Source organism: Trachemys scripta, chromosome 1 (assembly GCF_013100865.1).
Source record: "Trachemys scripta elegans isolate TJP31775 chromosome 1, CAS_Tse_1.0, whole genome shotgun sequence".
NCBI classification, from domain to species: Eukaryota; Metazoa; Chordata; order Testudines; family Emydidae; genus Trachemys; species Trachemys scripta.
This window is the reverse complement of record NC_048298.1, coordinates 142,642,774-142,666,999: the sequence shown is the minus strand read 5'-3', so window position 1 is coordinate 142,666,999 and position 24,226 is coordinate 142,642,774. Positions and strand designations below refer to the sequence as shown.

Genomic DNA, 24,226 nt, shown 5'->3' with positions numbered 1-24,226 from the left:
CTTTCTTTTAGTGGTAGGTCTGCACTGCTCTCAGGAAGCCTGTGTCTAAGGGGTGGCTTTGGGGATGCAGAAGTTGGCATTGTAGAGTTTTGATGTGGGAGGTGTTCATCACCTTTGCACTTTTGTTTGGCATTATAAAACCTGCTGCTGTTCAGTTCTGCACACCTGAACCTGTCTTGGTAGTACACCAATAGCCCTCTGCTGTTATAGTCTGGGATGTCATTTTCTGTGTTATCAAAACAGTGACAGCTCATTGCCTTTCTGGAACACTTCTCATCTGTAGATCCTAGAGCACTAGGAAGACTTTATACCTGATCCCAGTAGTGTAACTATGCCCCCTGGAAATGCGATTCTACAAGCAGACCATTTCTGTGTGGTTGATGCAGTGTTCTAGGTGCAATGATACGGTCACATGGGTTTTATCTACACAGCGAGCGTACACACACCCACTATCTACAGCAGATCAGTCAAGTTGACCCTTGTTGCTCCAGAAGGTTGTCAATATATCAGACAACCTGCTGGTACAGGCTACATCTTGATTTATCCTGCCCACTCCACCATCTTAAGTTCATTCCTCCTGAAAAAATCCTGTCTGCCAAAGCCTTTGAAATCCAAATGTGTTTGTGTCTTCTGCACAGTAAATAAAAGTTCTGTGTTCCTACTGAACCAATGGTCAGTGTGACCTGCTCTTAGCCTTCATGCTGTAGGAACTTAAGATCTAGGCTGGGTCTTAAGGTCTTATGAACTTAAGTTCTTGTCTGGAACTTAAGAGCTAAAGGCTTCTCAAGTATGGACCTTGCTTTGGGTGTATTATTCTTCCTGAGTGCAGTGAAAGTGCTCTTGCTTGCTTTAATTTTAAACTTTTCTCCTTCAGCGTGGCTTTGTAACAGGAGGTGCTGATAAATGTGTCAAGTTTTGGGATTTTGAGCTGGTGAAGGATGAGAATGGCACACAAAAGAGGTGAGAAAAAAGTCTCTCTGGAGGCAGCATTCCATCTCTGCATTCCTTCTCCCTGCTTGATGGTTTGGCCATAGTTGGGGGGGGGGAGGAGAGAGAGAGAGAGTGTGTGTGTGTGTATACACACAAAGGTCTGAGCCCACATACTGCTGGCAGTTAATGCAGCTGAATGCAGGATTCTCACCACAGCTCTAGTGCCTCCCAGCTAGAATTGAGCAACGTTTGTTGACTAAACTGAAATGTTTGGCGGAAACAAATATCTGTTCTGACAAACTTCTTCATTGGGAAGGTTTCTCAGTCCAGGATGGTACCGAGTGACACAGCATCTGAGTGATTCACTCTGCACCCTAGGGTTTAGAGCACTCTCACCTGGCATGTGGGAGACCCAGGTTTGTATTACCGAACCGCTAAGTTATAGAGTGAGTCACTCAAAGTCCCTGCTCCAAATCAGGCAGAGCAAGATCTGACCCTGGGTTTCCCACATCCCAGTGCCCTGACCAGGCGATCAGGTGTTCTGAGGATGGGTCTCTCATTTGTTCAGGAGAAATTTTGCACATTCTTGTTTTCATTCTGCGTCGGAGTGAAACCAAATTTTTGAAAGCCCAAAACTTTTTGTGAAGCAGAATTGTTGTTTTCCGGCCAGCTCTGATTCCATTCTCTTTGCAGTCTTGTGTTGCTGAGGATTTGTGGATTTGTTGAGTCCTACTCACGATCTCTCGTGGGATTCCCCAGCCGTCCTCCACATTTTAATTGCTTCATTTCATTGCACCTTACTCTCTTAATTTCCCAAAGTGAGACTGAGTGGCCTTGTGCTGCTTGCTGCATTCTGTGAATCTATTCCCTGCCATGCTGAATTCAAGTCACTTTTGGGTCACTGGTTTCAATTCTTCTTCAGTCAGATTCTCCCTATAGATGAGTGATAGATTGGTCAGTGAAATCCATATGTGCACAGCTCCCGGCTCATTTCAGTCCTGCTTCATTCCAAGAGCCAAGGAAGGTGGCTGTGCATTGGAATAAGCTTGTGAGTTTGTGTTTACACCCTTGGCGCTCTGCATACAAGGACAATGATGCTATTTTCCTCTTGGCTGTTGCCAGGCTCTCCATGAAGCAGACACGCATCTTGCAGCTGGATGAGGACGTTCTCTGTGTGCGTTACAGCCCCAACCAGAAGCTGCTGGCCATCTCCTTATTGGATTGCACTGTGAAAATCTTCTACACAGACACGCTCAAGGTGGCCTCTTGCCTGGGCTGGATGGAGGGGTTGGGGTGAGAGTTGGTGTGGGGGGCAGTGAGGAGAGGGGGCTGACTGGAGCGGTGTGGGTTGGTTGCTGGAGCAGAGCTGCTGGCTTACCTGGTGCAGTCGCTGTTGTTGTATGGGAATGGTGTCTGAAGCAGTAATGTAAGGCTGGGGAGAATTGGAGGGGCATTTATTAATTAGCTGGCCAATAATAACAAATGGGGAAGCCTGCTGACTTCTGGTTCTGCTCCCTATTTACTGACCAGAATCCCATCAAACACTGGCCAGAATTCAGTGGGAAATCTGCATTTAAACTGGAAAAAATAAATAAATCAGGCCCTCCCCTGGCTACAAGTGTCCTGCTGCACTGGAGGACAAGGCCAGTGGTGGTGGTGCCCTCCCCACTCAGTGCAGGAGCCTTGTGGGCCTCCTTCCCGTCTTTCTCTTGCTCCTCCTCCCTATGTCTGTGAAGAGATTTGGGGGTGGGGCTAGAGCACCTCTTTGACAGCTCTCCTCCAGTTAACACACAGGCACCAAACTCTAAAGCCAATGCCGGAGGGAGAGCCTCCCTGCATGTGAGAGCAGGCCCCCTTCCTGTGAGTAGTGTCTGACAGTCAGATGGTCCTTGGACTAGTCAGTGAAACAGACCAGCATATGATGCTTAGGAGCTGCACATAAAATGCTGACAGATGCACAAAGAAAGCCAAGCGAAAGACGTTGTCTCCTCTCTAATCTGTCAGTGATCTTGGGTATTGTTTCTAACAGTATCAGCTGCCTGCCGTCTTCCCTGTAATCATAGGCCAGCTGCTAATCTTCACTGTGAAGGTGTTTGGAAGCGCAGGCACCTCAGAATGTAGGACAGAGCAGCAGGCTTTCAAAGTGCTGTGCCCAGCATTTCTAACTAGATCCATTTCCTATTTCTTTCCAGTTTTTCCTGTCTCTGTATGGACACAAGCTGCCAGTGCTCTGTATGGATATCTCCTATGTGAGTGAAGTGGGGGCTGCTCACAAAAGATCTTCAGGAAATCTGCCGATGTTTGTGGCCTTAAAAACTGACCACAGCCTTGCTTGGGAATAGAGCTAGGCCGGGCCCTCTAGCATGGTGATTCCTAAGTGGACTTAAAAATCACCCAACTACCCACCTAAACTTGATAGGACCCAAACTAATCCTCACCCATTCCGCAGTCCTTTGCTAGCTGCAAAGGATTGTGGGATTAGGTCATGACAAGAACTCACAAGTGAATTTTGGGTGGAGGAAAGTTTCTGTAGAGTTCGCCCCAACATTTCCCAGCCCCCCCATTGGCTGCTTTGGGATGTAATACAGCTGTACGTCCTGAGCTGGTGGATGGAGACTAGTTTCTTTGGCCCTTGCTCATTAGTCATGTACTGTTCAGTCCTAGCGGCCAGCTGAGAGGTCATTGTAATCCCTTCCAGGTCAGTCAGCCAGTCATGCCCCTTCTCTCTGCTTTGCTTGGTGTAGGACGGGGCCTTAATTGCAACTGGCTCTGCTGATAGGAATGTGAAGATCTGGGGCTTGGACTTCGGCGACTGTCACCGGTCTCTCTTTGCTCACGATGACAGGTAGGCCCTGGTGTGTGTGGGCTGCAGACCCCTCACCCACAGAAGTGGGATCCACTGATCTTTGCCCTGGCGGTGAATTTTCTCCAGTGCTCCTGCGGGGGTGGAATGTGGGCCCCTGGCCTCCTGTGTGTGGCACTGCGTAGGCACCAGAGTGGACAGGCACATCTTTCTGAGCAGTGGTTCTGAAGCACTGGTCTGTGGCACAAATGGTGGTGCCCCCGGCTCCCCCTGCTTCCTCAGCACATTGTTCAGTGCTCATGCCCTGCTATGGAGCTCGGCTGAGCTCCGCTGGGGTAGAGCATGCAGGAGAGCGGAAGGCAGCAGAGGCTGGTACAGTTGATGTCGTAGTCTGGTAAATCTCTTCCTCCTACCTCCTGGAGTCCCTGCAGTGCCCAGGGAGTGCTGCCGCGGGGCAGGCAGAGAGGATGCTGCTGTAGAAAGGGTGTTGGCTTCAGATATTTCACTGTCTCCTTTCCTGCCTGTGTGATGGTGATCCCTTTCTCTCACTCTCCAGTGTGATGACCCTCCAGTTTGTGCACAAGTCCCATCTCTTCTTCACGGCCGGGAAGGACCACAAGATTAAGCAGTGGGATGCGGATAAGTTTGAGCACATCCAGACCCTGGAGGTAAAGGGTTTCAGAGAGTGACTCAGGCCTGGGCAGCTATTTCCCCTAATGACTGGGAGCATTGGTGGTGGTCATGTCTCACCTCTTTCCTCTGACCTGTAGGGACACCACCAGGAGGTGTGGTGCTTGGCACTCAGTCCAAGCGGAGACTACATCGTGTCTTCATCGCATGATAAATCCCTCCGCCTTTGGGAAAGGACAAGGGAGCCACTCATCCTGGAAGAGGAGAGGGAGATGGTAAGAGCATTAGCCTTTCCTTGTGGTCTCCTACAAGAGACAGTTCCACCTCAGTTTCTCCTCAGCCACTAAATGCCCCTTCTTAATCTTCAGAGGATCTTACACAGCACCTAAGAGATCTCAGCTCACTGTTTACCTGTGTCTGGGAGTAAGATGCCCAGAGGTGATGGGAGAATTCCAGGGGGATTGCTAGTACTGCAGAAAGTGGCACAGTTGCCTCCAGCATTATCTTCAGGTGGCCCAAGATTGCATTGGCCATCTTTTCTTTTCTCTTTCCCTGCTATATTGCATTGCAAACTCCTGGCTAACATGCTCTCTGCTATGCTGCTCCCCAGGTTTCCCTCCAAATAGATATTTTGTTTTCCCCAGGAGTACTGGCTGCATCTTCTCCTTTTGTTTTTTCCCTTCAGGTCTTTCTAAGCTCTGCAGGCCCCTCTTAACATTCTGCCCTCCGTGGTGTTTGGGGGACTTTCCATCAGTGACAGCAATGGGGAGTTTGTTAATTAGCTGTAGTGTGCACAGGTTGCTCCGTTCCTTAGTGTGAGAGGCCCATGCAACCTCTCCACCTGGGCCTGCCCTAGCTGCTATGGTCATCACTACAACTAACAGACCCAGGACTGAGAGAGTTGAGGGCAGCACCTTCTCAATAGTAGGCAGAGGCCTACCTTGCCTCTTGAACGTGTGCTGCAGGGTTCACCTCTTCATCAAAGCACTCCTCAAAGAGCCAGTGCAGGAGAGCATGCCTGGCAGCATTTGCAGAGGAGGAAACCTAAGAGTCGGTGATGTCTGGCCTGACTCTTCTGTGGGGATTTTGCTGTGACCCTTAGACAGCACCTCGATACCCCCGGATTGGCCCATTAGAAATGCTGGTGGCTGTAGGATGATAGATAAGCCTGCCAGAGGGAGGTAGATGCCTTTTTCTTAGGGGAGCTTATCATACATCTCTTCCATGCGCTCAAGAGCAGTGAGTTGGCCCTTTCATGGGGAAGCACAGCTCTGGACACCAGAGGATGAATTAAACAGTGCTAGGGCCATGCTACTGTGAGAGGTGCCAGTCAGGCCCTGCTGGGACTGCTCCTTCCTGAAGGATGGGCTGATGTCAGGACCTTCCCAGCCTTGGTCGTGCTGGGCTGTGTCTCAGGAGGGAGCAGCTGTATCTGGATTGTCTTCATTTCGGTTTGACTAGCTGATGCTAGTGATCTCTTTGGGCTGCCCCTGTGTGCACAGCCTGCAGACTTGTTCTCCCACCTGCCTAGCAGATGCCGGAGCTGTCACTCAGGCAGCCCTGCGGTGGTGAGCACTGGTGTGATAGTGCAAGTCAAACCCACGGTGTTGGCCTCCTGAGCTCATGCTGGGCCATTGGAGGAAAACAACCTGGGAACCTGCATTGGGCACCCTGCCAGGGGTGTTCCAGTTTTGAGATTGGGCGGCAAGGTTCACACGAGGCCACAGCTTTCCTGGGAGGAAGTTGAACGCTTTCATTCTCACTGTTTTACCCGCGCTACCTGCCTATGTTAACGTATTGCTTTCTCCTTCGCTGCAGCAAAGGGAAGCTGAATACGAGGAGAGCGTGGCTAAGGAAGAGCAGCCTGTGGTGAGTAGAACTGCCTGACCAGCAGAATATTAAGCAGACTGTAAAATGCTCATAAGCTAATCTGGATCTGTACTTATGAGAGACTCATAAGGAACGCTGGGGGGGATCTAGTTCGCTGGTACTGGCCCAGTATAGAGCTCAGGGGAGCATGCCACTGGAGATGCTGGCTTATAGGAGATGGAAGCCAAGGCACTCATTAAGGAGTTCTGGGTCCTTTTTGCAAGAGCAAGAGGTCCTGGCCTTATTCCAATATAGTAACTACAGTCTGTGAATCCCAATCCCTGCCTTCTCTCCATTTCGTACATCACCAGTTCAAATCCATGCTGGGTCAGCAGTGTCCAAGGGTTGGCTCTTCAGTGCCTTTGTTACGTGAGATGGATGGGAAGCAACGTGTTTAGTGCCTAGGGCAGGAGGCTTGAGTTCTTTTGCTGACTTCGTCACAGCCTCACTGTGCGACCTTGGTTAGCTCCCTCTTCACCTGTCTTTCCCTATCCAGAAAGTCACCTGCCTCACGGGACCATGGGGGTTAATACTAGTATGGTGCTTTGGGAGTCGGGGGGTGAAAGCAGTTTATTTCTATATCAGTCCATTACCAGTGTAAAGCAACAATACAGGGAACTTGATGGAAAGCCAAGAACATGAGAGGCAGGGGAAGGCATTGAGCTTTAATATGCAGCAGGGATGTTGACTGTGGAAGAGGTTTGAGCTGCCTGGCGGCTGCGTTAGCCACTTTGCTGCCTAGTGGGAAGGACTGTAGCTTGAGACATGTCTTGTGTCTTGTAGGTGGCTGGCGAGACCCAGGGAGAGACTGGATTAGCAGGAAAGAAGACCATTGAAACTGTCAAAGCGGTAAGTTGGTGCGAGTGTTGCTAGTTCTTTTCTTGGTGCTCCAGTGTTACTGATTAGGCCAGCAGACTCCCTGGAAGGGCTCATGCTTTGAGGAGAATACGTCTGAGATGTAGGGCATAGAAGCAGACTTTCCCTAATCAGGCAGAGCAGTGTCACCTTCTCAGCTCGGTGAAGGAGTTTGAGTCCGTCCAGAAACGTGCCAGGTTGGTGCCTCCCAGGGAAGTACTGAGGCCATCTCTCTCTCTGGGACATACCCCACCTAGCCAGCTGGCACCAGGGATGAATGGATTCATTTCCTTTTTGTAAACACAGAATTAAAAGCTTTGCATACTCTTTTGTTTAAGCCAGTTGGCTCCGTAGGCATGCCCCTGTGGTAATGGGATGCTCCACCAGAAGTGTAGATTTTTGCTGTGCGTTAACAGGGTGTGTAGGTCTAGTTAGTCGGGCATCCTGCTCCTGGCCAATCCCCGATACTTCAGAAGAAGGTGGAAATGTCTCATAATGCCCCTTGGCAATTGTACAATGCTGTGGGAGGGTGGGGTCCTGGGGATCCCCCCGACCCCTGCAGCAATCAGCCTGAGGTTTGGCTACTCTTACCTTAGCAAGTAAAACTACAGAATTTAATGGTCAAAACTGACCAGCCCAGTATTCTTCTTGAAGAGAGAGTGCTTTGAGGAGTTATTCCTGACCAGCAGGCTGGAATTACCTGTAGATGTCAGAGGAGCACCTTGAGAGAAACACAGCACCTCAGCAAGCTGGGGAATCCTGAATGTTGATTAATTGGCTAGTGCAGGTCACATGGTTTCTACATACTAACTAGTCAGTGATACCATGTTTGGAATCTCATGGAGTGCTTGTAAGCTGATAAATAAGAGCTCCCACACCTCAGCATCCCCTTCCCCCGGTCCTCGCAATCAGAATGAGCTCTGCTTTCAGTGACTGACGTGCTGCTTTTGTCCTGCACAGGCTGAGCGGATCATGGAAGCTATCGAGCTGTACAGAGAAGAGACTGCAAAACTGAAGGAGCACCGGGCCATATGTAAAGCTGCTGGGAAAGAGGTGAAGAGACCTGGGCATGGATATACCCAGTGGAGTGTGAATATCTCCAGCCAGCTCCATTACCTCAGGGAAGAAGCTAAGCAGGCAAATAGAGTTGTGGCAGCTAGCGATGGTCGGTGAAATCCATCTCCTGGCAGAAGGGTAGCATCATTCCCTAGTGCACAATTAGCAGTGCATTTTCTGTTCTGGTTTTTAATGTCCCAGACTGCACTGGGGCTTCTGCCTCTTCCCTTGGGGAGATTATTCTATTGCCTAATAGAAATCTCTGCCAGGAGGTTTTTCCTATCATCCAGCCTAGCTGTTTGTTCTGACCTTCATTGCATTATTGCTAGTTATATGGGAGGCTGCTGGCTGGCTGGCTGGGAAAGAATGGAGATGTGTAAGACAAAATGCCCTGTGTGTTCTGAGAATTATACTGCTCTGGCTACAGAAAACTGCCTCTCTGCGTGGGGGTAGCTGGAGGAGTTCCAGGTAAAGGCCTGACAGTGTCTCTTACTGGAAACTGTGTGTGTGTGTATGTACCTGCCTTATTCTAACCCGTTCTCTTTCTCCAGGTTCCCCTTCCTGTCAACCCCATCCTTCAGGCCTATGGAAATATTTCAGTAAGTGGGATTCCCAATTCATGGGATGTGCAGTCTGCTCTTGGAAGTCTGGGTCATGGGGTGTCCATTCACGCTCATGAGTTCAAGAAGCAAAAATATGTTTTGCTGGCAAGCTCTGAACCTGGGCCCAAACTTTCGACTCTGAGCACTTGACAGGTCAGATCATGCCCAGAAATGCTCTATGGGTTTGGCAGGTGCAGTATCTGCTCTCTGTCGAAGAGTTGTTGTTGTTTACTGGAGACCTATCTGCTGTGTTGCTGTGACCCATGTAGCAGTAGCTGGAAGCCAGTTTTTCTTTAGGAGACCATGGAAGTTCCAGTTCCTACAGCTGCATTTCTGCTCTTGCCATGGTGGGGTGGCCCTGAGTGGAATGCAGAGCTCTGCCTTAGACAGACTCGTTTTGGTAGGATTGGTGGGACTCAAATTGTGGAATTTTTGTTTAGGCTTCTCAAGATATTTTAATTGAAATTCCACGTAGGTATAAAATGTCACTATTACAGCATTTGATGTGCTCGTGTAACCCACTGGGTTACGCCAGCTCAGAGCCATTTTCACTTTTAGATACTAGAAAGTGTGTATAATAGTACATAGAAATGAAACGTTCTGAGCTTGTGTGTACATTTATATTCCAGTTGTTATGACATTGCCAGATTTGTTCCTTCTGTATTAAACAAGTCTATAAAGTCTCTACATACCGCTAATGCATTTTTTAGGCACCCTTTAGAAATCCTTGTCACTCCTTCATTCTCTCTGTACAATGAATGGTGCTTGAATCTCTCTCTCAGATGGAGCTGCCTTTTTTCCTGCTACTTCCAGGCAGGAGGCCTAGTCTGCTGCGCAATTTGTGACACAGGAAGTGCTGTTCAGCAGATGAATGAGAGAAGCTGGGACTAGTAACACTTTTTAGGTAACCAGTTTTTGTGAGTTTTTTATATAATTTAACAGCTTAAGTGTAAATGGTGTTTATCCATATTGCATAGAACTTGTTCCACTGAATTTCAGAATGTGTATAAAATGGATAAACACTTTATATTCAACCTGCTAAATTACTACAAAAATCTCATCAGTACTAGAGTTTTCTGAAAGCAGATTGTTTCATTCATCTCCTGAGCAGCCCTTTGTGTCCCAAGCTGTCAGTGGATGGGAGGTGCGGTGGTTTTCTGTTTCTTTTCATTTTGATTGTATTTAACAATTCTTAAAAGCATGTTCCTGTGTTTTTATAACTAACATGCTTTGAGATTCATTTAATCTAGTGCAGTGGTTTTCAAACTGGGGTACGCAAGCTCTCATCAGGGGGGTATGGAAGAATAAGCCTGTAATGGCGGACAATGCCATGAAGACTTGTAAGAAAGACTTGGTAATCTAATCGTAGGTATATTATGATCCTATCTCAGATGGGGGTATGCGGTAGACTACATTATGTGGAAAGGGCCTAAAAAGTTTGAAAACCACTGATCTAGTGCTCCCCTCGGGGCACTTCCTGACATGCCAAGCTGATGCTGTTTCCTTCTGTTACAGCCCTCAGCATATGTGCTAGAAGTTTTCAAGAAAGTCAAATCAAGGTGAGTCTCATGAGGCTTTTTGCTGAGCAGGGCTTCCTATTGAGCAGTGAAGCCTGGTTCTGGTTGGAGTTTTGGATTGGCCACTTATATTGGAGGTGGGCAATGGAAGAAAGATTGGTGTGAATGTCACTGGTAGACTTTAAGTCATTTCATGTATTCCATGGGTAATTCTAATACGAAAGCCACCTCTTTGGGAATGAGTGCACACTGCGGCTGTAGTGTGTCTGCAAGTGGGGAATAAAAATCATTCTCTCCGTGGTGAGAGCTCTTTTACTCGGTGGAATGGAAGGAAGCCAGTGGGCTGTTCTGGATAGGCAGAGCTGTCTAGCATCTTTTCCACAGGGCAAGATTGTCTGTCTCCCACCCAAATGCTGTCTGCCTGCTCCCTGCCCTGGGCGAAGAAACCATATTCCATCCAAATGGGCCTGGCTTTCTTCAGTCAGTCTTCCCAGTCTCCTTCCTCAGGGAGGGGAGCTGCCAGGTTGGACCGTGCCAAGGCTGAGCGGCTTTGCACAGCATGTCCTGCCTCGTCCAGGGCCCATTCTGCAGCAGGGCAGCGACTGTTGGTGCAGTGTGTTTTGTCCATGGCTGCTGTCAATCATCCCTGTCTCTGCACTCTCTCCTCAGTGAGCTGGAGGAGTCTCTGCTGGTGCTGCCCTTCTCGTATGTGCCTGACCTGCTTGTGCTCTTTAATGAGCATGTCCAGTGGGGCTCGGAGGTGGAACTCCTCTGCCGTGCGCTCCTCTTTCTGCTCAGGTGAGTCAGGAAGGTTGCTTCGTCCTCTCACCTCACTCACTAGTTTGAATCCAGCTGGGTGGTGTGTAGACAGCCAGACCCACTGCTCCTTGCCTGCTCTGTAGCTAGTGAGGAGCCTTTAATCTCCTGGGCCAGCACTTCCCCCAGCTGTGCTCACCTGAATGCCTATTGTCCCTTCTCCTTGTGTAACAGGGGCTGCATTACTTTCCCTGGGCACCTGCCATGCTGGGAAGGGACATGTGGGCATGCAGAGTAACTAGGTGACTCTGTGAGGTACTGCAGGATGAAGTATATCTTACTTGGGCCTGTGGAGAATGTGCTTGAGCTTTCTCTTCTGCCCCTAGAATCCTGCCTGGCAGAGTTGGTCCTGTGTCCCCTATATTTTGGAGGAAAGGTCCCATCATCCACAATGTATGTGACGGGGCTATTGTCAGGACTGTGTGCGCAGCCAGGCTGGGTCAGGACAGGGAACATGGGTCTGGCTAGTATGGCCCAAATGGGGCTGCCAGCTATAGTGTCAGCGTTTGAGATTTCAGAGCTTGGAAGTGCTGATGAAGCTGGGAATGACATCCCTCCTGCCAGCATGGGCTGATGGCCCATCTCACATCCAGCTCACCCAGAGCAGCCACCTAGGTCTTTAGCCGCTGTGCTGTAAAAAGAAACTTTATGAAATAGCCCCCATTTCTTTTCCAGTCCACCTCTGTTGTAATATTGATCTCATTTGTTTGCACTCTGATCCGTCTCCTGGGCCCAGCTCAGTGGGATCTGCACCATGGAAACATAATTAAGAAAAGCCCTCACTTTGTCCTCCTACTGAAGTCCCTTGGCCTATCGGACTGTCACTCTGCAAGGGACGCTGCATCTAACTGGGGCGCTCTCTCTGCCTGGCTTGTTCTTCAGGATACACTTTGGGCGCATCACAAGCAATCAGCTGCTCGTGACAGTGATAGAGAATCTGAAGAAAACCACCATTTCCAAAGTCAGTGAGGTCAGGGTGAGTATCTGCAGCGACCCCCTGCCCGGACTCGGGCATAGTGACTGTACTAATGGTTACAGAATGCATCGCTTTTGTCTCAAAGGGAATGCTAAATCCAGTGTCCCCATCTGACTCTTCCCAGCCTTCCAGTAGCCTGGCCCTTTGTCATGTTTCTGCTGCATGTGGGGGCAGCAGGCTGGTTCCTGGCTATAACACGCAATGGCTCCATCCCTTTTTAATTTTGCTGTGTGGTTTGTTCAGACTTGACTCTCCAGTATGAATATACTTTGTGCACAGGACACTCAAAGCTCTCATGATAGGGAAACCGTCTTCACCTTGCTGTGGGCTGATGTGATTCACAAGTAACCTGGAGTGGGGGAGGTGGTATCCTACCGAGGTTGAGTCAGCTAATTGCTAACTAACTTTCAGAAAATGGGTTGTAGCTCCCCTCCTCTTTAATACAGAGAAGTGGAGAACAGAGACTCCAACTCCCAGAATGCAGTGCTCCCTCTTGTTTTGAGCAGTGGTTGGGGTCTGGCCATTCTTCTATGTCGATGAAGTTGGCTGTAGGCTGCACTGTGTAAATCTGTGGGGCTGCATCTTACCAGGAGATGGTGAAAGCATTAGTATCTATTTGGGCCAGGGAGCAGGGGTTCTAGGGGATGCTGACTCCCAGCCACTAGCAAGGTCGAGGTTTACCCAGAAATGCACTGACCATCTGTCTCTGCAGAATGTGCTGGGCTTCAATATGGCTGGGCTGCAGTTCCTGAAGAGAGAGGTTGAGGCCAAGGACGAGGTGACTTTCTTTGCTGATGCAACCGACCGTTTTGAGGAGAAGAGGAGGAAGAGGAAGAAAAAAGAGAAGCTGGTTCTCGCGATGGTTTAGCTTTTGCTGTCCATAATACAGGGCAGAACGTGCAGCCTCCATGTGTGCGAGGGAGCCTTTCTGAGGGCTAGTGGGCCCTGAAAGTCTCTGATTCAGTGACTGAAGTGAACTCCAGCAGGTCTGCTCCCATTCTTGCATGCACAGAGGGTGTGTTAATTCCCTCCACAGCATGTCACAAACCCAGGGTGGAGTGAGTCCCATTCCCTGGCTTGGATGGAACTTCCTGTACTCTGCTGGATAGGTTTACATTTGAATCCTGAACCTGAGGCCGGTCTCAAAGCTGCAGCCCATCCCTTAGACCAGCAGCCATTAGAAATGGCTTGATTTTTTCCTTTATAGATATGACTTGCTCTCAGTGTTTTAACTGGGGACTTGTCTACACTGGCAATTTACAGCGCTGCAACTTTCTCACTCAGGGGTGTGAAAAAATACCCCCTGAGCGCAGCAGGTTTCAGCGCTGTAAAGCACCAGTGTAAACTGCACCAGTGCTGGGAGCCGCGCTGGGAGCTACGCCTCTCGTGGAAGTGGTTTTTTTAGCGCCGTGACTACACAAGCCACGTTAAAGCGCTGCCAGTGTAGACTAGCCCTGAGTGTAGTTTGCAAAGTGCTCCTATAACCATGCCGATGTGCAAAGGGGCAGGTGGCAGGACTTTGTGCTGATGTTGCAACAGGGAGTGGCTTACGGAGACACAGGCTGTGTGGTCAGACTGCATTCCCATGGGCTGATACAAGGCCTGGCCCTCTCCGTCCCTGTCCCTTTGAAGTGTTACAAAGACAAATAACAGTTCCTTAAGGTCAGAACAGCTCCTTGGAGCTCTGTCAGCCAGTGTGTTTTCTCTCCTCGTGACTTCCTTGGTGCCAGCTATTAAGGCCTCTTTCTGGCGGACAGAGGATTGGAGTAGAGGCCCTGCAGTGTGCTGTAGAGTTATCAGGTTCAGTTAGCATGTGGAGACCACACTGCGTCCCAGATAATCCCAGCTGCATTAGCTCCAATTGTTCATTAGGAATTTACCACTGCCAAGAATTGATGCCATTTTTGTACTTGTCATATACTGGATAAATCACTGCTTGTTGCTGAAATAAACCAAAGTGATGAATTCGTTGTTGCTGTCAGGATGTCTGTGAAGTCTGGAGTAGGTGGGATCCTTTCCATAAAACAGGCTAGCAGGGGGCTCCAGTCACACTGAGCTGCACTGTTTTCTGTGTACTTTGGTGAAAAAAGCAATGCTGCTTCAGGCTTGTAGAACCAATGCTGCACTGGGGTCCAGAGCTGGCTTCCTTTCGGCTCAAGCAACAACTGGATTTTTAATTAGTTCCAATTGTGGAGCCCTTTATTAGCTCCATTGTCTTTACATGATGCTCAGTTACTCCTAAACCAGCCTACTGAAGGCAACAAGGTACCTGAGGGCAGCATTTGGCCTGCAGAACTTATTACTGGTGGTTACACATGTTGGAAAGAAGCCTGCTTAAGTCTCAGATTCCAGGCTGAATTTGCAGAGCAGTTAGAGAACCATTCTTTCTGTATGTAAACTGAGCATACGTGCTTTGGAGTTGGTGGGAGGGTAAATGCGGAATTGTACATTGGTCGCTTTTCAGAGTGGAATCTTTCCAGGGGTCTTAGCCTGACCCCCATTTCTGCCAAATACAGAACACCTGTAGTGTGTGCGCCCAAGTGACCGTGTGAGCAAATAACTAGCATTGTGCATACAAATACTAGATTTGCACATGCATATGACTTTCTGAAAATAGAAACACTGCAGTTACCAAATCAGACTAGTGGTCTGTCTTGTCTAGTATCTGTTCTCTGACAATCACCCTGGATCCCCATGGAATCTCCTGGGTGGTCAGTACTTAAAATCAGGTGCCTAAGGATTTATGGGACTAACTTCAGGGGGTCCTAGTTTTGAAAATCTTGACTAGGGACCTCTCAGAGCTAAATATCCATTATTTGTTTTAAGACACAGAATATCTTTTATAAACTAGGTTGAAATATATAATCCCTGCACTGCCAACCTGAAATACACTGCTTGTTCTTTGGGCAGCCATACCACAAGTTCAGAATATAGTGTTATAGAGTCATAGATTCCAGGTCCAGGTGGGATGGTTGTGGTCATTTAGTCTGATCTCCTGTATAACACAGGCCAAAGGATTTTCCCAGAAGAATCCCTTTTGAACTAGAGCTTATCTTAAAAAAAAACAAAAAAACAAAACAAAAAAAAAACTTGGTTTAAAAATTGCCAGCTATGGAGAATCCACCATAGGTAAATTGTTCCAGTGGTTAATTACTTTCATTGTTAAAAATGTACGCCTTATTTCTAGTCTGAATTTGTCTAGCTTCAATTTCCAGTCACTGGATCATGTATCTTTGTCGGCGAGACAGAAGTCTGTTATATCTTAACTTTGGATACTGTCTTGCATGACTTTCTCCTAAACAAACTAGGGAAATAGAGCCTAGATGGAGCTACTAAAAGGTATAATAGGTATATCTCCATATTATATATATATATATATATATATATATCATATCTCATAGAACTGGAAGGGACCCTGAAAGGTCATCGAGTCCAGCCCCCTGCCATCACTAGCAGGACCAAATACTGATTTTGCCCCAGATCCCTAAATGGCCCCCTCAAGGATTGAACTCCCAACCCTGAGGCCAATGCTCAAACCACTGAGCTATCCCTCCCCGTTAAGGTAGGTGCAGAACTGATTGGAAAAACGTACTCCAAGAGCTTACAATAAAGCTGGACAGGCATATCCAGTGGGGTCTGCAGGGATCTGTCCTGGGTCTGGTTATAACCAAGATCTTCATAAATAATTTGGATAATGTCAGAGAGTACATTTATAAAGTTTGTGGATGATTCCAAGATAGGAGGGGTTGCAAGTTCTTTGGAGGATAGGATTATAATTCAAAATTATCTGGACAAACTGGAGAAATGGTCTGAAATAAATAGGATGAAATTCAATAAGGACTGATGAAAAGTACGGCACTTAGGATGGAATAACCAAATTGCACAAATACAAAACAGGAAATGACTGCCTAGGAAGGAGTACTGCAGAAAAGGATCTGGGGGTTCTGGTGGATCACAAACTAAATATGAGTCAGCAGCATAATGTTGTTGCAAAAAAAGCAAATGTCATTTTGGGATGTATTAGCAGGAGTGTTGGAAGCAGGAGAAGTAGTTCTTCCACTCTGATAAGGCCTTAACTGGAGTATTGTTCAGTTTTGAGCACCACACGTGAAATGTGGACAAATTGGAGAAAGTCCAGAGGAGAGCGGCAAAAATGACTAAAGGTCTGGAAAACATGACCTATGAGGAAAGATTGAAAAAAAATTGGGTTTGTTTAGTCTGGACAAGAGAAGCGAGGGGAAACGTAACACTCTTCTGGTACATGAAAGGTTATAAAGAGGGGGATAAGGAGAATAATTTAATTGCTGAGGACAAGACAAGAAGTAATGAACTTAAATCACAGCCAGGGAGATTTAGGTTAGACAGTAGGAAAAACTTCCTGTCAGGGTAATTAAGCTCTGGAACAAATTACTTAGAGAAGTGGTGGAATCTCTGGTTTTGGAGATTTTTAAGGACAGGTTAGACAAACACATGTCAGGGATGGTGTAGATAATCCTTAGTCCTGTCTCAGTGCAGGGGACTGGACTGAGGTCCCTTCCAGTCCTACGTTTCTGTGATTATCAAATATTTGTTCCCTATAGGTACTTAGGTAATCCAATCATCCCTTTACCTTCTCTTTGAGCTTCTTGAATCTCACTCTAAGGCAGGTTTTCTAATCCTTTAATCATTCTTGTGGCTTTTCTCTGAATCCTTTCCAATTTATCAACCTCCTTCTTCAATTGTGTCCAGTTCTGGCTTACAAAGTATTCTAGCAGCAGTTGCACCAGTGCCAAATACAGAGGTAAAATAACTCATACTCTTACTAGAGATTCCACTGCTTATGCATTCAAGGACTGCCTTAGTTCTTTTGGCCACAGCGTTGCATTGGGAACACACGTTCAACAAATTCTTTTCCTTTCCCCCCCCATATCCCAAAATCTCTTTGTCATTGCTTTCCAAGATAGAGCCCCCACATCTTATGGCCTAATTCTTTATTTCTAGATGTACAACTTTACAGATGGCCTTTGTAAAATGTATATTGTTTGCTTGTACCCAGTTTAACAAGTGCGGCAGAATAGATAAAACGGTTACTCACCTTCTTGTAACTGTTCTTCGAGATGTGTTGTTCATGTCTATTCCAATCAGGTGTGTGTGCTCCACGTGCATGACAGTTGGAAGATTTTTCCCTTAGCAGTATCCGTAGGGTCAGCCTGGGTACCCCCTGGAGTCACATCATCATGGCGCCCAATATAGGGCCCTGCCGACCTGACCCCTTCCCCCCCCCCACCCCCACTCAGTTCCATTTTGCCGGCTACTCCAACAGAGGGGTAGGAGGGAGGGTATTGGAATGGACATGAACAACACCTCTCGAAGAACAGCAGTTACAAGAAGGTGAGTAACCGTTTTTCTTCTTTGAGTGCTTGTTCGTCAATTCCAATCAGGTGACTCCCAAGCCAAGTTCAGGAGGCAGGGTTGGAGTTGTCCACTGATTGGAGCATGGCTCTATCAAAAGCCGCATCATCTCTGGCTTGCTGGGTGATTGCATAGTGCATGGTGAAAGTGTGTATGGAGGACCATGTCGCTGCTCTGCAAATTTCCTGGATAGGAATCTGTGCCAGGAACACCACTGAGGAGACTTGTGCCCTGGTCGAATGCCCAGTAATCAGAGGGGCAGCCACCTCTGCCAGGTTATAGCACTCATGTATGCAGGACGTGATCCATGATGAAATCCGCTGAGAAGAGACAGGAAGATCTTTCATTCTGTCCGCCACGGCCATTAATAGTTGGATGGATTTTTGGAACGGCTTCATTCTTTCGATGTAAAAGGCTAGCGCTTTGCGGACATCCAGTGAGTGGAGCCTCTGCTTCCTACCGCTCGAGTGCGGCTTAGGACAGAACACTGGGAGGAAGATATCCTGGTTGATGTGAAATTGGGAGACAACCTTCGGGAGGAAAGCCAGGTGAAGCCTGAGCTGAACCTTGTCCTTATAGAACACAGTGTAAGGGGGTTCTGATGTTAAGGCTTTGAGCTCAGATACCCTCCTGGCTGAGGTTATCGCTACCAAAAACACCATCTTGTACGAGAGAGAGAGCAGGGAGCATGTCACCAGTAGTTCAAAGGGCGGACCCATCAGTTTGGAAAGGACCAAGTTAAGGTCCCAAGGTGGGATCGGCTGCCTGACATGTGGATGTAGCCTGTCAAGATCTTTAAAAATTGACTGACCATAGGGTTGGCGAAGACCGACTGTCCCTCTGCACTTGGATGGAATGCTGAAATGGCAGACAGGTGAACCCTTATTGATGACATGGACAGGCCCTGCTGTTTAAGATGAAGGAGGTAGCCCAATATAAGCGGGATAGTGGTGAGCGTCGGGGAAGAATGATGCTGCGCCATCCAGATTGAAAATCTCTTCCACTTGGCTAGGTACATAGTCCTAGTGGAGGGTTTTCTACTGCCAAGGAGGACTTATCTAACCGGGTCTTAGCCCCGCTTTGGCTTTTAGTATTAGAAAATACCAGGAATAAAAGCCCCTGCCCCTGTAGTCCTGAGGAACCTCTTCCGTTGCTCTTAGTGAGAGGAGCAATTGCACCTCCTGGATAATGAGTTGCTCATGAGAGGGGTCCCTGAAGAGGGACGGGGAAGTGGGGTGGAAAGGCGGGAGGGCCGAGACTTGGAGTAAATATCCCCTTTCTACCGTGCGGAGCATCCAACGGTCCGATGTAATACGGGCCCACGCAGAGTAGAAAGGGGATAGATGGGACAAAAAGGTAAGACAGGGAGGATCCAGTCTCTGAGCCGGTGCGTTGCCCCCGAGTGCACCGTCAAAGGCCTGCCTCTGGCCTGAGGAAGGTTTCAACTGGCCAGAGTCCTGGTCTGAGTAAGGATGAGGTCTCTTTCTTGAGTTCCTGTTCCTCCTATGTGACCCTTCCTGTCTGCCTCAGCTGAGGCTGATAATTCCTCGAGGGTGGGGGAGGCCTGAAATGCCTCCTCTGGGTCGCAGGCGTGTGAAGGCCCAAGGACTTCAGGGTGGCCCGAGCATCCTTGAGGCTGTGCAAACAGTGATTGACCCTCAAAGGGGAGATTCTGAATCATCTGCTGCACTTCGAATGGCAGGCCCAAGACCTGCAGCTAAGAACTCCTTCTCAATGGCCACTCCCATAGCCATCGTATGGGAGGCTGGATCCGCTACGTCCAAGGCCACCTGCAGGGATGCACGGGAGATCAATTTGCCCTCTGCATGAGAGTCAGACGGCAGAAGTTCAGTGAACTTTTGCATAGTCCTACAGGCGTTATAATTGTATCTGTTAACCACCGCCTGATGGTGAGCGATACGTAGCTGCAAACCCCCAGTTAAGTATTTTTATTTCTCCCCAAAAGGTCCAATTTTTTGCCCTCACCGTTCTTGGGAGCGGGCCCCTGGTAGCTCTGTCACTCATGCTGGTTAGCAGCGTCCTCTACCAGGGAGTCCAGCTGGGGGTGGGTGTACAAATGTTCATATCCACGCAAAGGAACAAAGTACCTCCACTCGTATCTCTTGGTGGTAGGTGGCAGTGAGGACAGGGTCTGCCACAGTGTCTTGGTGGCATCACTAATCATTTTGATCAGTGGTCAGTTCTGTTCCGCAGTAGACACCGGGATTGGAGCTGCGGTCGACACCAGGGTCGGTGCTGGGAACGGTGCCGAGGATGATGCAGCAGCCGGCGCTATTGTCGGAGCGCCCCAGACTGAGACCACCGATGCTGACGTGGAACCCTGGCTTTGATGATAGGCCCAGGGTGTCCAGAAGGGCCACTGGCCCTGCCAGAGTGCCGGGTAGGGATGACTGTCGGGGCGGGAGTGGGATCTTCTGCTCCAGCTGGAGCGAGAGGACTCCTGACTCTGAGGTCTCTGTGATGACCAGGGAGGAGCGGAGCCTCTTAGTGCCAGGGATTGATGCCAGCTTGGAGACCAGAGTGGTTCCCCCGCAGAAACCCCTGGTGCCAGTGGTTGATGTAATGGGGATGGCCTTATGGTGGACATCATTGCCGGCTTGCCCACAGAATATACCGGGCCTGGGATAGGTGCCGGCGACTTCTCCCTCTTAGGAGGTGAGGGCGGCCCCCTGCGTGACAATAGGTCCTCTGCAGCCTTGAACGCCTCCGCCATGGAGGGGAGTTATGTCCTCGTGGTGGCCGCCCAGTGAGCGGCGCAGGTCCTGGGGCAGGAGTGGATGGGGTCCTAGCTGATTGAGCGCTTGATGGGGGTTTGCTCATTATGTGGTCCTTAGACCTAGCTGGGGAGCGCCCTGTGTCAGCCGCCGCCGCCGCCTTATGGGGCACCAGGCAGTGAGAGCCGTGCCTCACTGAGGCCTGCCCATGGGTGGAGCTGTGGTGGTGCAGAGGATCTCTGAGTCCTTCCTCAGCACTGGTTTGCGCGTTGATGGTGCTGGCGCGCCGAGGATGTGGCGCTCGAGGCCGGGTCATGCACGGCGTGTTTGGACTGGGGCTGAAGAGTCGTCTCCATAAGTAGGACTTGGAGGTGCTGCTCTCTGTCCTTAAGGGTCCTGGGGCGAAAACCCTTACAGTGGTCTCTGAGATGCCCCTCACCCAGACACTTAAGGTCACTCCTTGGCATAAACCTGCCACAGTCCAAACATGGTTTAAAGCCTGGGGACCGAGGCATAGCCTGGTGCCAGAGAAAAACATCAAGGGGAAGACCCCTCCCCCCTCAAGGAAACCTATAAGAAAAACTACACTAACTATAACTACTATGCTAACTATGTACACGGGGATAGAGTGGTAGGGAGTTCCAGCTAGCTGTTATAGGCGATAAGAAGGAATGGAGTCAGGGTTGGGTTGGCAGGGCCCTATGTTAGGTGCCATGAGGGCACGACTCCAGGGGGCGGCCAGGCTGACCTATCAGATACTGCTAAGGGAAAATCTTCCAGCTGTTGTGCATGCAGTGCGTGCACAAGGGCTGTCCTTAGGCATGCGCAGCTGCATAGGGCACCCAAAAAGTTGGGGCACTACCGGGCTGCGGGGCCTTGGCCTTGGCCTGTTCCACTTGTGCTACACTCGGACTCTGCTGTCCCTACCCATGGGCAGGCTGCCTGGGGTTGCTTGTGTGCAGTTTGCACCCGGCGTTTTCCTCGCTGCACCTGTGCAGAGTGAATCAGGACAACCAATTTAAAAAAAAAAAAGGGGGGGGCAGGGGAGAGTAGAATAAGCCCTCTGGCTCCTCCCCATCACCCACTGCTCACTCCCTTCAGTCCGCCTGTTGGGCAGAGGGCTTCTCTCCACCCCCTGGGAGCTCAACAAAGTAGGAGCTGGCGTGGGGCTGTGGGTGTTAGGAGGGAGCCATGTGCTTTGGAGAGCGGCATCTCCTCTCAAAGCTGGGTGTGTGTGGGGCCCCTAGCCAGAGCTTCCATCACCCCCCCCCCTGCAGATTAATATACAGGCCAGCAGGGCATGTGCCCAGAAAAATGGGCATCTAAGCAGACCGCCCGAACCGAGCTCGCCTGAGTGCCCCAGCAGAAGCTGCTCAGTCGGCAGAGGGAAGCCCCAAGCCCCAGCAGAAGCCGTGCTAGTTAGTGGAGGGAATCCCCAAGTATGAGCAGAAGGTGGGCGGGCGGTGGAGGGATCCCTAGGGGTCCATGGGCGGGGATGGTGACTGTGCCCCCTTGACACATGGGTCAGCGGTGCCGGCTGGGGATTGCCTTCAGTGGAATCCTCGCCATCCCCTCCCTCAATAGCCCTCCTCAGGTAACTTGCGTAGGGGTCCATAAATCCTAAGGACGGCCCTGGTGCGCACACCTGATTGCAATTGACATGAACAAGCACTGAAAGAAGAACATTCTGTTCCAGTCATCTGACCTCTTCAGTATTTAACACCGCTCCATGAGAGGTATGAGAAGCTCATCAAAAGTGTGATAGGGGTCAGACAATTAAGTTACAGGCATGTGACAAATGAGCCTAAAGTGAGGATGGTGAGAGGAAACAATCATTTAATAATCAAGTTGGTGTGAATTGATTTGGTCAGTACATTTACTGGGATAATATTTATACAATAATGCTGGACTAAAATCTCAGTCTTTCAGTTCTGCTGCTTTTGCTGTCGCCCCTCCTGGACTGATCTGTAATGAAAGAGAAAAGAAAATGAACAAGAATAAAGAGAAGCAAAAAGAAATCTGCCCTTGTTGCAATAGAAGCACTTAATTGTCTCCAGCCATCTTGCAAACTGTGCTACCAGCACTGCAGCAGCTCCTGCCAACTGTGGGGGGCTGTGCTGTGTTACTGCTATTGGAAGGGAACATTGGCATGCAATGGGCTTCTCACATGCATAAACTTCACAAAGATCTTTAAAAATAATAAATGAAGGTGGACATGGCATAAAAGATATGAGCTTAGATTTGGGGTGGTCACACTGAATGCTCAAAGCTTTTCACCCACACAATCACATACAGTAGTTGCATGTGTCACATGTTGGAGAGAAATTATTTAAGCTCCGTACCAATGTGGACACAAGAACAAATGGATATAAACTGGCCATCAGGAAGTTTAGACTTAAAATTAGACGAAGGTTTCTAACCATCAGAGGAGTGAAGTTCTGGAACAGCCTCCAAGGGGAGCAGTTGGGGCAAAAGACATCTAGCTTCAAGACTAAGCTTGATAAGTTTATGGAGGGGATGGTATGATGGGATAGCCTAATTTTGGCAATTAATTGATCTTTGACTATTAGCGGTAAATATGCCCAATGGTCTGTGATGGGATGTTAGATGGGTTGGGATCTGAGTTACTATAGAGAATTCTTTCCTGGCTGGTGAATCTTGCCCACGTGCTCAGGGTTTAGCTGATCGCCATATTTGGGGTTGGGAAGGAATTTTCCTCCAGGGCAGATTGGCAGAGGCCCTGGGGGTTTTTCGCCTTCCTCTGCAGCGTGGGGCACAGGTCACTTGCTGGAGGATTATTCTCTGCACCTTGAAGTCTTTAAACCACAATTTGAGGACTTCAATAGCTCAGACATAGGTATGGGGTTTGTTACAGGAGTGGGTGGGTGGGTGAGATTCTGTGGCCTGCATTATGCAGGAGGTCAGACTAGACGATCATAATGGCCCTTCTGACCTTAAAGTCTATGATTCTATGAAACTTTGAGAAATATTTTTGGTATTCAGAAAGGAAATAGTGCGACTATATTTTTGGCCGAGTGAAAGGAGGCCTGATGCTAAACTCAATGGAGTTTGTCTGTATAACGTCTGAACACTGCTTCTGATCAATTACAGAATTTCATGGAATGGTCTTGGCATGAACAGGCAGAGCCCTATTGACTCGGGTGAGACTCAGAACACCAAAAAGGCCATTTGCACCTAAAAAGCTGCTACTTGCTGAAAGCCACCTTATTGCTGTGGAGGTGGATGTGCAGTGAATGGGGGAGCCAGTGGGAGAGGAGAGTGTAGCTGCCAAGGGGTTTATGTGGAGACGATAAGCAAAGACTGTGCCTCTCTGCTGGGAATGACTTCTTTGGGACTGCGTAATTGGGAAAACCTGTACATCTCTAGCAGCCAAGTCCTTTCATTACCGTCACCCAATTGCTTCCCTTTAATACATGAGCACTCAGCTGTGTCTGGCTCCTGCTGTGGGTGGTGCAGGACTTGATCCTGGGCTGGATGAGTTGCCAAGACAAGGCTCAGCTAATACTCTTCAGCTAGAAATTGCAATGATTCATGTGCGGCACTTACGTTATCCAGGAAGTTTGTGGGGTAGTATAATCCTGAACCTGGGGATGGGACTTGTAGAAACCAGCCGGACCGTGGCTGCCTGGCCCCCGTCAGGGTAGCCCTGCGGCCTGTGCTCATAAATATCACCTGTTAACACTGGTGAGATACTTGTTAAGGGTGTAAACTCTCTTTTTTTTTTTTTTTTTTTTTAACAAATCTGGGGGCGTGGAGTCCTGAACACGCTCTGGAGATGAGAGGCCTTCACAAGGACCTGAGTCCAAACCATTGACCCAGCTCAAACACCAAAGTGAGCTATGGGGGTTGGGGAAAATAGAAAACATGGGAAGAGGGGAAAGCCATGGGTGGGGGTGGGAATAAGTCACAAACAGGTGACTGGGAGTTGAATAAGGAGGCTTTCGCTGCTCGGGCACTAGCCCTTGTCCAGCCCAGCTCCATAACTGATAGGATTTGCCAGCACAGAGCATTTTGGATCAATGTCA

At 49.0% G+C, this 24,226-nt stretch overlaps 2 protein-coding genes across 5 annotated transcripts in view; one reads left to right on the top strand and one right to left on the bottom strand.

Annotated features, from left to right (window-relative positions):
• The window catches only part of WDR3 (WD repeat domain 3), a 33,340-nt gene extending 19,321 nt beyond the window's left edge, over window positions 1–14,019 (top strand). For all 3 annotated transcript variants that reach the window (XM_034788065.1, XM_034788045.1, XM_034788055.1), the window contains exons 14-27: window positions 875–960; window positions 2,053–2,188; window positions 3,123–3,179; window positions 3,675–3,775; window positions 4,290–4,401; window positions 4,504–4,638; window positions 6,182–6,232; window positions 7,016–7,081; window positions 8,048–8,140; window positions 8,695–8,742; window positions 10,261–10,304; window positions 10,932–11,060; window positions 11,961–12,054; window positions 12,767–14,019. In XM_034788065.1, coding sequence (XP_034643956.1) covers window positions 875–960; window positions 2,053–2,188; window positions 3,123–3,179; window positions 3,675–3,775; window positions 4,290–4,401; window positions 4,504–4,638; window positions 6,182–6,232; window positions 7,016–7,081; window positions 8,048–8,140; window positions 8,695–8,742; window positions 10,261–10,304; window positions 10,932–11,060; window positions 11,961–12,054; window positions 12,767–12,922 — 1,308 coding nt within the window. In that variant the 3' untranslated portion in view covers window positions 12,923–14,019. The remainder of the gene's footprint in view (window positions 1–874; window positions 961–2,052; window positions 2,189–3,122; window positions 3,180–3,674; window positions 3,776–4,289; window positions 4,402–4,503; window positions 4,639–6,181; window positions 6,233–7,015; window positions 7,082–8,047; window positions 8,141–8,694; window positions 8,743–10,260; window positions 10,305–10,931; window positions 11,061–11,960; window positions 12,055–12,766) is intronic.
• A 7,981-nt stretch (window positions 14,020–22,000) lies between these two features.
• The window catches only part of SPAG17 (sperm associated antigen 17), a 280,253-nt gene continuing 278,027 nt past the window's right edge, over window positions 22,001–24,226 (bottom strand). For both annotated transcript variants that reach the window (XM_034787997.1, XM_034788006.1), the window contains 2 exons: window positions 23,748–23,885; window positions 22,001–22,145 (listed from right to left, as the gene is read on the bottom strand). In XM_034787997.1, the coding sequence (XP_034643888.1) occupies window positions 23,749–23,885 (137 nt within the window). In that variant the 3' untranslated portion in view covers window positions 22,001–22,145; window position 23,748. The remainder of the gene's footprint in view (window positions 22,146–23,747; window positions 23,886–24,226) is intronic.